This window comes from Mandrillus leucophaeus, unplaced genomic scaffold, assembly GCF_000951045.1.
Source record: "Mandrillus leucophaeus isolate KB7577 unplaced genomic scaffold, Mleu.le_1.0 Scaffold665, whole genome shotgun sequence".
Classification (NCBI taxonomy): Eukaryota; Metazoa; Chordata; class Mammalia; order Primates; family Cercopithecidae; genus Mandrillus; species Mandrillus leucophaeus.
The window spans coordinates 1,016,929-1,030,624 of record NW_012107197.1 but is presented as its reverse complement, the minus strand read 5'-3'; the positions used below and the strand labels follow the sequence as shown (position 1 = coordinate 1,030,624).

Here is a 13,696-nt window from a genome sequence, read left to right as displayed (position 1 = left end):
GCTTCCTCACCTGGAGCGCTTCCTCACCTGGAGCGCTTCCTCTAACACGGAACGCTTCCTCACACGGGGCGCTTCCTCCAACACAGAACACTTCTTCACACAGAACACTTCCTCTAACACGGAATACTCCCTCACATGGAGCACTTGCTCACACAGAGTGCTTCCTGACACAGAGCACTTCCTGACATGGAACGTTTGAAACTGCCATTGAGAATAATCATTTTTCCTTTTGGTTGTAACAATAAAATGGGAAAATGACAGCCATGTGACATCATGGGGTCATTGTGAGGCTCCGGTATGTTAGGCTGTGACAAGGCAAAGAGCCTTTCAGACGTTAGTTGTCTTTTTTATTACTCGACGCAAGGAAATCTCTAAGCTGTGTCTCCCAGGGACAGTGTCTGGCCTTCATTTGAGCCGTCTGCGAGTCCTGCCAGATAAGGACTGAGACTTGCTCACTTTTTGGACAGGGCTCTGAGCCCTCTCCATGAATAGGCTTTGCAGAGAGGCACGAAGAACATCAGGTTTGTATTTTCTGTGAGGAGGCATCTTGTACAGCCTTGGCGAGGAGGAAGGTGCACTTCCCCAGCGACCCTTGGAGCAGCCCAGGGTGCTGTGGGCATTGGGAAGGAAGACCAGCACCAGCCCCTTGTAGCTCCCCTGACGTTGGGGGCTTGTCCCTTTATCTCAGGCTCAAGTCAGTATCATTGTTTGGTGACAGGTCTTCATTTTTACATTGAAGAAAATTTGAAAAGGAATGAAATAATCCTTGAGATCTCTTTTTGCAGGAAATTGTGAACAGAGGATCCGACACAGACGTCTGGAAGACCATCCTCTCAGAGGTCCGCTTTGTGCACGTGAACACTTCTGCGGTCTTAAAGGTAAGGACACTGTCCCTGGCTTGGCCTGTCCTGAGCTGCAGGCTCCAGTCTGTTCCCCGAGCCCCTCAGGCTCCACTGCCTCTGCAGGCAGAACGCTTGATTCGAGTCATTGTGGCTTCCCTTTACACTGAGGGAGGGCGGCTTTTGTAACTTCTCGGGATGGAATCCTAAGGTGAAGCTCCCACAAGGGGCACCTGCTGACAGCGTGACCCGGGCAGGGGTTCCCCTTCCAACCCGAGTGGATGTGGGAGCACAGCCTTCCCATCACGCCCTTTTCTCTCCCGTGGTGTCACCAGCTGAGCGGGGCTCACCTCCCTGACTGGGGGTATCGGCAGCTGGAGATCGTCGGGGAGAAGCTGTCCCGGGGCTACCACGAGAGCATGGTGTGGAACGTGGAGGAGCACCGATACGGCGCGAGTGAGTCCGCGGCGTGGCTTCCGCCACTGGGAATGCGCTTTGAGCTGCTCGATATTTTCCTAACATCCCAAACAGTTCTCATTTTGGTGGGAAGGGAACTGAGCACATTCTCCATGCTCAGTGGCAGGTCATCTCCCTCCCTGCACCCAGCTGCTGTGGTAACAACTCAAGATGCTTCTTCCGAGGCATCGCTGGAAGGCAGCCAGTTTATCCCTGTGCAAGTGGAGCCTTCTCGGTCGAAATCGCCTCATTTGACGGGGTAGTCTTGAGTGTGGCGGGGAAAGCTAAGTGGAGTGATGCGGTTCGATGAGGGTCTTTGTGGCTTGTTGGAAAGGCAGGAAGCCAGCTTTTTGCTGCGCTGACAGCTTCTGCTCTGAGCTCTTGACCTTGTGCTACTTCTATCTGTTATGCCCTTGTCTCTTCTGCCAGGCCAGGAGCAGAGGGAGCGGGAACGGGAGCTGCACTCACCTGCACAGGTGGACGTCAGCAGGAACCTCAGCTTCATGGCGAGATTCTTGGAGCTGCAGGTGAGGAGCAGCCAGGGGAAGCCAGCCTAGCTCACTGAGCACTGACTCCTCAGCTGGGAGGCCTGGGGGCTACACAGGTCTCAAACCAGGTCAGGCTTTGACGCTGGAACTACAGGCTCACCACAGAATGAGTGTCTCCTCTCTCCAGTATAAGGGACTGTGTGTGACACCCTGGCCCACACCTTGTGGCCCTGTGGTCAGGAATAACATAGGGACCCAGGAGGTTCTGCAACATCGCCAGGGTGTCTTAAGGCCCCCAGGCAGCAAAATGGGCCACACTCAGCAGAGCCTAAGAGAAGTCACAGAAACTCCGGGTCACAAATCCGAACGTGACCTTAGAGAGCATTCGGCCCGGTCACTTAGTCTACAGAGGAGGTGACTGGAGCGCATAGGGTGGGGCGATGCTCCCAAGGCCACAGCCGGGGCTGGAATCCAGGTTCTGATCATGCTGCCTCTGACGCGTGATCCAAATGAACTTGAGGTGGGACGGTCTGTGTGCAAGGGGCAGCGGTGTACTCCTTTGACCAAATCCACGCACAGCGGGAGGCATCCCCCATCCTCACTCTCAGAGGCCTCTGCTTTGTTCCAGTGGAGGATGCTGGCGCTGAGAAGCGATGACTCGGAACACAAGTACAGCTCCAGCCCGCTGGAGTGGGTCACCCTGGACACCAATATTGCCTACTGGCTGCACCCCAGGACCAGCGTAAGCGAGCAGTGCTGACAGCTGACAGTCATGGATTCATCCTGTTTCTTGAGAATTCCTTCTGGCATTAAGAGCAGCCACTGTACCCTAGAAAGTGCTGGGTTTCTCCAAAGCTTTTCCTGACAAACTTGCTTTTCTGTAAACGCTTTGGCAGCCTGGAGCCAGGAGTAGGGGCGTGGCATGTGTGCCTGCTGAAGGAAACGCGGCTTGATTGCTTTTGTGGAGACACGTTGTTCCCCTTTTCCTGGCGGAAGTGGTTTTAAGATGTTCCCATTCGATTTTCTGGGTGGCACCTGGCGGTGGAGCTTGCCGGCGCTTCGTTGATGTGCATGCCGTCTCTCTCCACCCGGCAGAGTGAAAGCATTTGTAGGCTAGGCACAGTCAGTGCCCCATACATATTCACTGGATGGGCAGACGCTAGCAATGCCCACCTTTTTCCTCCTCTCTCAAAGGCGGGTAGGTCGACTCAGCACGTGCACCAAAGGCAGAGGCGCAGGCCCAGAGGCCGCCCCACCCTGAGCTCCGAGCGCACTTTGCATTCTCCTCTGCGGACAGTGCTGCTGTTACAAAGCGGAGCCATCTGCTCCCGGTCTTCAGTTTCCAATTACAAAACTGAGAGCATCAGTGCTTTTTTTTTCTTTTTGTGATGGAGTCTTGCTCTGTTGCCCAGGCTGGAGTGCAGTGGTGTGATCTTGGCTCACTGCAACCTCCACCTCCCACGTTCAAGCAATTCTGCAATTCTCCTACCTCACCCTCCAAGTAGCTGGGATTACAGGTGCCCACCACAATGCCCAGCTAATTTTTGTACTTTTAGTAGAGACAGGATTTTACCGTGTTGGGCAGTCTGGTCTCGAACTCCTGACCTCAGGTGATCCATCCACCTCAGCCTCCCAAAGTGCTGGGATTACAGGTGTGCACCACCGCGCCCGGCTGGCACCAGTGCTTTTAATGAAAGGTCTGAGTAGGCGCAGACCTGTCCACAGTAGTGGTAAGGCCTAGTGGACTCTACACTGTGCCTGGCGTGTTTTCACTCTGCTGAAGTAGCGCATGCATCTGAATTCCTTTCCTGTGTTCTCTTCCCTCCCTGAGCAGAGGGCGGGGGGCTAACAGCATCTTCCATGTTCCTTTAGGCTCAGATCCACCTACTTGGAAACATAGTGATCTGGATTTCAGGCAGCCTTGCCCTGGCCATCTACGCCCTGCTGTCCTCGTGGTACCTGCTGCGACGGCGAAGAAACATCCATGACCTCCCTCAGGGTTAGTACATCTCCTATGTGGCTTTTTTCCTTTTAATATAGAGATGGGGTCTTGCTGTGTTGTCCAGGTTGGTCTTGAACTCCTGGGCTCAAGCCGTCCTCCTGCCTCGGCCTCCCACAGTGCTGGGATTACAGGTGTGCGCCACTGTGCCCGGCCCACAGCTCATTTTTATGTCTGTTCCTCCTCTTCCTGCTGAGCGAGCGTTCACCACCTCAGGTGACAAACCGACTTCATAGGAACCTACCCCTTAAGGCAGCCTCTTTGTTTCTGTATTGCAGGATCTTAAATTATGTTTGTCTCTCAAGAGACAAAATGTTAAGTTCCCATGTTGCGTTAGAGGCACCTCCATTTGAGTGCAGTGTATGGGCCAAGAGTTGCCTCCTTGGTCCCATGTTGCCCATATGCGCTGGAAATGGCTGGATAACACGGGCAGCCAGGCCGGGCGCAGGGGCTCACGCTTGTAATCCCAGCACTTTGGGAGGCCAAAGTGAAGGAATCACTTGAGGCCAGGAGTTCAAAACTAGCTTCGGCAACATAGTAAGACCCCTGTCTCTAAAAAAGCGAGAGAGAGAGAGAAAATCCGGCCTGTGGGAGCAGCAGAGCCGGTGTAGCTCAAACGCTTTCCTGTAGATGCCTGGCTGCGCTGGGTGTTGGCTGGGGCGCTGTGTGCTGGTGGCTGGGCAGTGAACTACCTCCCGTTCTTCCTGATGGAGAAGACACTCTTCCTCTACCACTACCTGCCCGCACTCACCTTCCAGATCCTTCTGCTCCCTGTCGTCCTGCAGCACATCAGCGACCACCTGTGCAGGTACGGGGGCCGCGGAGACAGTGGCTAGACCAGGCAGCAGCTCTCTGCTGGACAGCCCATGTGCAGCAAACACGTGAGGTGCAGCGAACCCCACCCATTTCACGTTACACTGACATCCTCCTGGCCCCGCCGGGGAATGGGTGAGGTTCAGAAGAGATGGCCAGATGAGGCACTGCGGGAACCCAGAGGGAGAAGTCACGGCTGACAGAGATGAAAGCAGAGTGGGTAGTAAGATGGGGAAGGGATGCAGAGATGTGGGCGGCCTGGAGGATTCGGGAGCAGGGAGCAAGGCCCAGGAGCCTCAGGGTGGCAGGAACAGCAGCTGGTTACGGCCGGGTTGTGTGGTGTGGTGGAGAGAACCGAAGAAAACTTCTAAACCGGAGTGTGTTTGGAGGTTGGAGGGCAAGGGCCTCCCCGTCTCAGGAAGCCACACAAGGGAGGACTGTGGGTTTGGGACCAGTCCTCTGGCATCTGTGTGGAGGTGGCCCAGCCGCTGTGGAGGCCTGAGTCGTCAGGGGGTCCCCTTTCTGTGCATCCAAGCGGGAGATGGTCACAGGTGGTGGGAGACAAGACACACAAACCTGAAGGCAGAACCCCAGGCCTCGGGGGGCGACCGTGGGGACAGCAGATGCCAAGAGGCTGCTGGACAGGGAAGCCGTAGTGGCCAGCCATCCTCCCCCACGTTGCTCTGACCTCTGCAGGTCCCAGCTCCAGAGGAGCGTCTTCAGCGCCCTGGTGGTGGCCTGGTACTCCTCCGCATGCCACGTGTCCCACACGCTGCGCCCACTCACCTACGGGGACAAGTCACTCTCGCCACATGAACTCAAGGCCCTTTGCTGGAAAGACAGCTGGGACATCTTGATCCGAAAACACTAGAACAAGAGCGTGGCAAAGAACACCCGAGCTGGGGTCGGGACAAGGTCGAAGGGTCTTGGTCAGTGTAGTTAACGAGCAGGGTGGGCCCCGCGCTGGGAGGACATGGGCCAGGCTCGGCAGGGCCTCCACTGGAACGCGTGGGAGTCTCATTCTTGAAGAGCCCTCTGGTGAGCACCTCCTTTTGTGCAAAGTTCATTTTTTCTCCTCAACAATGAAGATGTTCCCTCCATGTCTTCACCCCTGAGCTAAGACACAGGGAGTATTTCAGCGGCCAGTGTAGGAGTCATCGATGAAGAAAAGCCGAGAACCCAAGGCCAGCAGTGGAGCAAGTGGCCTCAGCAGACCGGGGCCTGGTCCTTGCTAACCGCTGCAGGGTGGAGTTTGATCTGGCAGACCCGATCCTCCTTCATGAACACCCAGCAACCTGAGCAAGTCCCAGCCCTGCCCTGAGTGAGCCCGGCAGGCGTCCCGGGACAGGCGTTCAGGAGGGCCGCCTGAACAGTGAGCAGGGGCTGGGGCTTGTGAGTCATTCTCTGTGACAGCATCAAGACTGGCCCTCCGCACCATGCTGTGTGGAAGCCCTCCTGAGCCTGCCGAGACCCGGCTGAGTGAAATCTTCCTCAGTGGTCGAGGTGTGTGTCATCCATACAGCTCCTTGCCTTTACTTTGTCTTTTTAAATATAATAATTAAAAAAAGGACAAACTGGCATTTGTAGTTGGTGTTATTTATTGATTCTTCCTCCAAAGGGGCCTAAGTGCGACCAAACCGTTACCCTTGTCAGAACCCAGCCACAGAGCTCAGCTCCCTTCACCCACGCCATGTCTGCGTCACTACTGTGGGTGAGCCTGGATGGATGGGGGCTGGGGCTGTCCGTGGCAGCAGCAAGTTATGCTTCCCAGAGACAGCCCCATGCGGGAGGATCCACCCAGGCAACCCAGACACGGGTGTTCACACATGAGGCCGCGAGCTCCATACAGCACAGAGGAGGCACACTGACTTCAGGCGGCCATGTCTGCGGGGACCTGGGTGATGCAGGTGCCACAGCCAGAGGCACCATTCCCTGCACATGGCCATCAGCCACCCCGGCGTGGGGCAGCCTGTCCAGACAGCACCTTGGGGACTCCCGTGAGGGTCAGCAAGGGCCCGACCCCAGGCAGGACTGTGCATGGACACTGTTCTTCAGCCAGGACAGAACTGGCCTCCGCTGCCTTCTGCCCTGCTGCATGGGCTCCCGGCCTGGCCCCACATGAGCCTGGGTGTGATGCTGGGTGTTCCCGGGGCGCCCGCCTCGCTTCTCTGCCTTTAAGGCACAAGCAAGGAGGGAAAACATCCCTGGGCGGCTCCCCACATCCGTGTAGGCCATGCTGGACTGGGAACCACTGGGCCATGAAATGAGGTTTGTAGGCCACAAGCAGCCTTGTGTTACGCAACAGAACAGAACAGAAAACATGAGGACATGTAACATGTAAAAAAGAAAGTACTTGTTCACAAAACTTTTGAGTTACGTGTGTGAGTGTGTAAGAACCAGATCAGACTGGAAAAAAACTCTGCCCCTGTGGGTTCACTGTCAGCAAAACACCAGCCAGCCACAGTGTCCAGGCTGTCTCCTCACTCTCCCCAGGAATATGTGCCTCAACCCTCACAGAAGCCGCCTAGGCTTCCCGCACACTCTGGCATTTCTCAGTGACCTAGAGAGAGCTTTAAACCGCAGTGAGCCTGAGGATGCGGCTGAAATCCTCAGGAACGCCTGTCAGTGTCCCAGCAAGTTGAGTCTGAGTGACACATCTGAGTTTCCACTCCTGAGTGAGGAAGGCCTCGCTGCTAACACCCCCCTGGGGTGTGCCAAAAGGAAGCAGTGGGTGTGGGTGGGCGTCCCCAGGCTCAGTCCCTGAACACACATGCCGGGTGGGAGACCTACCCCAAGGCTTGGCAGCCCCTCAGTGTGGTCTGCTGCTGGACTCCAAGTGTGACCGTTTGCCAGAGGTCAGCATCCCAGGGTGGTCCCCTGGCTCGGAAAAGGTCCTCTTGTAGCTCCGCCCATTGGACCCTCCTCGGTGCCATTTGCAGATGTCACCATTCAGAATGTCCTGGATGTGCTGCACGATCAGGTTGATGGCAACTGCGCCAAGAGACAGACAAGCAGCGGGTTAGCCACGTCCATCCCCCATGGAGACTGCCCCTCCCCGCAGCACTCCGCCAGGAGTGGGCGCCCAACCTCTGCCCTGAGGCACAGGCCTGCGTGAGCTGGGCATCGGGTCAAATCTCAGCAGACAGAAACACGCATCAGGACACAGCAAAATAAGACTTCTTAGCTTGGTCTTTCAGGAATTTATGTTAGAGTTGCTTAAAATACTTTCTGCTAACAGGTTTGAATATATATATGTACGTTTTAAGAAACAGGGTCTTACTTTACTGCCCAGGCTGGACTGCAGTGGCCCAATCACAGCTCACTGCAGCCTCAACCTGCCAGGCTCAAGCAATTCTCCCACCTCAGCCTCCCGGGTAGCTGGGACCAGAGGCGCATGCCACCATGCCCAACTAATTTTCTTATTTTTTGTAGAGATGGGGTCTTGCTATGTTCCCCAGGATGTTGAACTCCCGGGCTCAAGTGATCTCCCCGCCTCGGCCTCCCAAAGTGCTGGGATTACTGGTGTGAGCCACCGCGCCCAGCTACATACATTTTTATTATTTATTTATTTATTTATCTATTTTTTGAGACAGAGTCTCGCTCTGTCACCCAGGCTGGAGCGCAGCGGCACAATCTCGGCTCACTGCAAGCTCCGCCTCCGGGGTTCACATCATTCTCCTGCCTCAGCCTCCCGAGTAGCTGGGACTACAGGCGCCCGCCATCACACCCGGCTAATTTTTTTGTCTTTTTTAGCAAAGACTGGGTTTCACCATGTTAGCCAGGATGATCTCCATCTCCTGACCTCGTGATCCACCCGCCGCGGCCTCCCAAAGTGCTGGGATTACAGGCGTGAGCCACCGCACCCGGCCTACATACATTTTTAAGCATATTTTAACCCTGTGCCGCAGATCAACAGTGGCAGGCCTCCAGCACACAGGGGAGTGCTCAGTAACTGCATGCTGGTGGAACTGTCCCTGTCTGAAGCTCTGGGAGGGGTGGGGGGACAGCCCAGCAGGCCAGCTTCTTACCCATATTGTCCACTCCTCGCGGGATGATCACGTCAGCATACTTCTTTGTCTGTAAGGCACAAGGGGCGTTTCCATGAGGACTTTTCCTTCCAAGGTGATTTTAAGATGCTCAGAAACAGATGGGACAGCAGGAAGGGCGGCCCTGGGGTGCTCAGAGGTGCTGGTGTTATCAGCAAATAGGGGACAGGGACTCAGTCCTCAGGTGTGAGATGCCATGATCCAAGAAGTGAGGCAGAAAGTGCAGCTGAGGCAGCCCAAAGGAAGTGCCTCTTCCAGTGTTCCCATTCCATTACAGGAGACAGCTGGCTGTGCTAACGACTGGATTCACTGGGCCAAGCTACGTGTGGCACGTCTACAAAGTGTGACATTGTTCCTCCGGAATTAGGAAGCTTCTGCGATACCCTGGCACAGCAACAGGACAGATGCCACCAAGCATTACTGCTGCAGGCAGGGACACCGGTGGTACCTCACTCCCTCACCCATCCACTCACTGGCTCAATGCTGACTGATTCTCATTCCCTGTCAGATGCTCTGCTGCTGAGGAAGGACAAGGACGGAGATATACCAGGAAATGCAGGGCTGCTGGGGAGGGCCTGCAGCCAGATGGTGGGGGCAGGGCAGGGGGCTTTAGGGAGGGGGAAGCTGCCTGGAGAACATGCCTAAATCAGACAAAGCTGAGGGAAGAGGCAGAGCAGGGTCTGGGCCGAAGGACGGAACTTGGAACGGTGGGTGCTGCTGGCATGTGGATTTGGGTCAAGGAGGCGGCAGAAGAGACAAGCTGCAGGAGGCAGACAGGGACCGAGTCCTGGGGACAGCTGTGTCTGCAGCCGGTGGGACCCCATCTCATGAAAGCATGAGCGCAAGGGCGAGGGCTGCTTTCCCTTCTGGTCTGATCGTCTGACGGGCTGGAGGAGTCCCAGAGTGCTGACAGGGGTCTTAACTGCCAGCAGGGATGGGCCTGAATGCAGTCGGGAAATACCTACGCGGTCTAGGCAGAGGACCGCACAAGCCACTCAACATGAAGATGAAGGAAAAGGAAGCTCAAGAACGGCTCTGGGTGGGGCTGAGGCTGGGTGCGGTGGCTCACACCGGTGATCCCAGTACTTTGGGAGGCTGAGGTGGGTGGATTGCTTGAAGCCAGGAGTCTGAGACCAGCCCAGACAACATAGCAAAACCCTATCTCTGCAAATAAAATAAAATAAAATAAAAGGAAAAATTAGCCAGGCGTGGTGGTGTGTGCCTGTAGTCTCCAGCTACTCAGGAGCCTGAGGTGGGAGGATCACTTGAGTGTGGAAGGTGGAGGCTACAGTGAAGCAAGATCTTACCACAGTACTTGGGCCTGCGCGGCAGAGTGAGATCCTGTCTCAAAAAACAAGCAAACAAACAAACAAATGAAAAACCAAAAACATCTCTGGGGCTTGGGCCCAGGACACAGCAGGTGACAGCACTTCCTCTATTCAGGTCGCTGGGTCAGATTTGATATCCAGAGTTTTACTGCAAATCACTTACTTTAGATCCCAGGAGATGGAGACCAGCCTGGGCAACACAGGGAGATCCCATCTCTACAAAAAATTTAAAAATTAACCGAGCATAGTGGTGCATGCCTGTGGTCCCAGCTACTCGGGTTGCTGAGGTGGAAGGATTGCGTGAGCTTAGGAGGTCAAGGCTGCAGTGAGCTGTGATTGCACCACTGTACTCCAGCCTGGGGCAACAGAGCAAGACTCTGCCTCATTAAAAATTTAAAAAAAAAAAAAAATTGAGCCAGGCACAGTGGCTCAATCCCAGGATTTTGGGAGGCCGAGGCGGGTGGGTCACTTGAGGCCAGGAGTTCGAGACCAGCCTGGGCAACATGGCAAAACCCCATCTCTTCTAAAAATACAAAAATTAGCTGGGTGTGGTGGCACATGCCTGTAATCCCAGCTACTCGGGAGGGTGAGGCAGGAGAACTGCTTGAACCTGGGAGGTGGAGGCTGCAGTGAGCCGAGATCACGCCATTGCACTCCAGCCTGGATGACAAAAGAGACTCTATGTCAAAAAAAAAAAAAAAAAAGCAGCAAATAGAACTTATTTGACCTACGTATCAAAGGCAGGAATCTTGGTTCCAGTTCCTTTGTGCTGTATTTTTACCTTTTAAAGAGAACCGGCAAAATGTTCTCTTTAAAACACTCCAATTTGAGTAGAGCACAAATCCCATCAAGCCTGAAACACAAGATGGAGAAACGGAGGAAAGACAGGTGGGTGTGCAGCGGGGAGTTCCTGCCCTCTGCAAGCCAGCTGGGATCTGTCCACAGTGCTCGCTCTGAGATTTCAGAGCACTGGCCCCAAGCAGCCCGGGGACACAGGCCCTGGAGGAGCAGCTATGAAGCACCTTCTGAGGGCCAGATCCCGGTCCTGGCAGTCAACAGCCTGACGTGCTCTGAGGGGATAAGCACCCAGGACGTGTCAGATGATGAGAAGTGCCCCAGAAAAAGGAAGCAAGCAGAGAGGCTGGCGCTAGGTGCAGAGGGTTTTCAGTGTTGAACGGGGACGCTGGGCAAGGACCTGAGGCAGGGAGGAAGCAGCTAGTGTGGACGTGGGGGAGATATGGGGCTTTTTTAGGCAGAGGGAGGAGCAGGCACAGAGAATGTTTTTAGAGCTGAGAACGACTCCCAGGGTATGTGGCCGTAAAGAACTAAATTCTCCTTCTTTTCTTTTTTTTTTTTTTTTTTGAGACGGAGTCTTGCTCTGTCGCCCAGGCTGGGGTGCAGTGGCCCGATCTCAGCTCACTGCAAGCTCCGCCTCCCGGGTTTACGCCATTCTCCTGCCTCGGCCTCCCGAGTAGCTGGGACTACAGGCGCCTGCCAACCCGCCCAGCTAGTTTTTTTGCATTTTTTAGTAGAGACGGGGTTTCACTGTGTTAGCCAGGATGATCTCGATCTCCTGACCTTGTGATCCGCCCGTCTCGGCCTCCCAAAGTGCTGGGATTACAGGCTTGAGCCACCACGCCCGGCCATCTCCTTCTTTTCAATCAGATCACTGTCACTCAGCACTGAGCCCTCTCACAGCACTGGGTCCCACGTGTCCTTGTGAAAGGGGAAAATGGACTCTTAAGCAAGCGCAGGTACCGGCAGGCAGAACTCCTCGAAGGCCGGCTTCACGAAGGTGGTGTACTGCGTCAGAATCTGCTCCAGGTCCCTCCCTCGGCGCACGTCCCGGAGAACTGCAGCAGCAAGAGGCAGGCATGCATCAGACCTCAGGGCCCGCCGCCAGCCTTGGCCAGGCAGGCAGGGAGGCCCACGGCCGCCTTACCTCTTCGAGACAGCCTGACGTCGGAGTCGGTGTCCACAAAGAGGCGCAGGTGGAACATGTCGCGGATCTCCTGGCTGTAGAACACCAAGATGCCCTCAAACAGAACCACGTCTGCAGGGTAGACCACTGTGGTCTCTGGTAACCTGAGAAGGGCACGGGGAAAGGGGCTCTGCTGCAGACACACAGTCAGCTTCCACTCCAGGGACACTGACTCTGTGGGTGGGGGTGGAAGACCCACGGAAACCAACTCGGGGAGGCCTGCCACCAGGCAGGCCTGTGTAAGCCCCAGAGGGGACATCCTAGCCGGCCCCTCTCCTTGGCCCTCCCAAGAACCACCTGCTTACCTTGAGTGCGTCACAAAATCATAGGTTGGCACCTCCACAGTTTTGCCCTCCACAATGTTCTTCAGAGTCCTGTGCATCAAATCGTTATCAAAGGCATCTGCAGGGATGGAGATAAAGGCAAGACAGGCTGGATGCCCTCCTACAGCGGCCAGCAGGGAAACCTCTCTGCTCTAGGGTCAGCACAGCTGGGTGCTGGGGACACTGAGGACCCAAACACAGGTAGACTAGGACCTGCCCTACAGTTTAGGTTTGGTAGCAACAGCGTCCTCTGCAGCCCTGCAGACCACAGGATGACCCTGTCCTTGCTGTTCTCGGGCTGTGCCACTGCCCAAGCTCCGTGCCACTGGGATGTGAGAACACAGGGGTTTTCTGATCAGTTCTTCCTGGGAGGTGGGTAGGCTGGGCCTCTGCTTCTCTCTTTTTCTGGGACTAACTGGTTAGACTGTGGCTTTGCAGGCCTTCTTCCCACAAGTCCTTGGGAAAAGGCTGACCATGCCAGCCAGCCAGGGTGGAAGCTTCCAGAAGCGGCAGGTGTCTCCCTGCCGCATCTGTCCCTGTTTACCTAGCCCGGAGCTTCAGGCCACCAGCACTAGTTTACCCACCGCCTCCCACACTGGCCTCTCTAAGGACTTTGCCCCAAAGCAGGGGTGGGAAATGAAGGGCCACAGTGGGCAGAGGTATGTGTGGAGGGCCCTGAAGGCCGCAACGTGGGAAGGGAAGATGGGAGGACTTCTCCAGATCACAGCTGTGGCAGGGCAGGGCTCCCCACGGTGCAACAGGTTTCCTCACTGGCTCCAACCACGCTCCTGTGGGGACACCCTGGGCCCAGAGAACTCGGCAAAGTTCCCCTGACTTCACGGTGCCGCCAACTCCACTGCAAGCTGCCTGGGGAGCTGGGGGGAAACAGCCCAAGTGGGTTGCATCCATCCAACCCTGGGCCCAAGCGCAGCTGGCGAGCGGCCGCCCAGAATGGGGTCTGCCCTCCCCACACCGTTGGGCTCTCGATGTACCTGGGTGATCGAAGTTGTACTGTCCCTTCAAGGCCTTGGCCTTCTGCTCTGCCGTCAGGACCTTGTAGAACCTGTCCTGGCTCAGGATGACCACCTTCCGCTGCCGCTGCTCCACCTCGTTCTGTCCCAGCAGCTCCATGATCTTCTCACACACGGTCGACTGGAGACACAGAAGGGGGATTCCCGCCTGGAAACTCTCGTCCTGTGACAGGCATGGGGCCCCTCCTGGGGGCTTCTGCACGTGGCTGGCTTCTGGAGACACCGACCCACCCAACCCCCGCGGGGGATGCTTGGGAGGCGGGAGGACACCAACAGGTGTGGATGGTCTCAGTGGGAGGACCGCGGGGGCCCAACCAGGTCAGCTCGGACTGGGGGCTCTGAGGGGCCTGGCCGGCGAAGAGGCTGTGGGGGTGCCCCGAGGCCCAGCGACC

General features: G+C 56.0%; 2 protein-coding genes across 5 annotated transcripts in view; one reads left to right on the top strand and one right to left on the bottom strand.

Annotated features, from left to right (window-relative positions):
- POMT1 (protein-O-mannosyltransferase 1) overlaps nt 1-6,181 on the top strand; it is a 19,472-nt gene extending 13,291 nt beyond the window's left edge. For 3 of the 4 annotated variants that reach the window (XM_012001591.1, XM_012001592.1, XM_012001593.1), the window contains 7 exons: nt 786-878; nt 1,175-1,295; nt 1,725-1,822; nt 2,412-2,525; nt 3,656-3,782; nt 4,413-4,590; nt 5,292-6,173. In XM_012001591.1, the coding sequence (XP_011856981.1) occupies nt 786-878; nt 1,175-1,295; nt 1,725-1,822; nt 2,412-2,525; nt 3,656-3,782; nt 4,413-4,590; nt 5,292-5,466 (906 nt within the window). In that variant the 3' untranslated portion in view covers nt 5,467-6,173. Of the gene's footprint in view, nt 1-785; nt 879-1,174; nt 1,296-1,724; nt 1,823-2,411; nt 2,526-3,655; nt 3,783-4,412; nt 4,591-5,291 lie in introns of all 4 variants that reach the window. The other variant, XM_012001590.1, reaches the window with a different exon arrangement.
- Nucleotides 6,171-13,696, bottom strand: part of UCK1 (uridine-cytidine kinase 1) — an 8,309-nt gene continuing 783 nt past the window's right edge. The window contains exons 2-7 of the mRNA XM_012001596.1: nt 13,266-13,517; nt 12,256-12,352; nt 11,912-12,054; nt 11,728-11,822; nt 8,624-8,672; nt 6,171-7,586 (exon numbers count right to left, since the gene is read on the bottom strand). Of these exons, the coding sequence (XP_011856986.1) occupies nt 7,405-7,586; nt 8,624-8,672; nt 11,728-11,822; nt 11,912-12,054; nt 12,256-12,352; nt 13,266-13,517 (818 nt within the window). The 3' untranslated portion in view covers nt 6,171-7,404. The remainder of the gene's footprint in view (nt 7,587-8,623; nt 8,673-11,727; nt 11,823-11,911; nt 12,055-12,255; nt 12,353-13,265; nt 13,518-13,696) is intronic.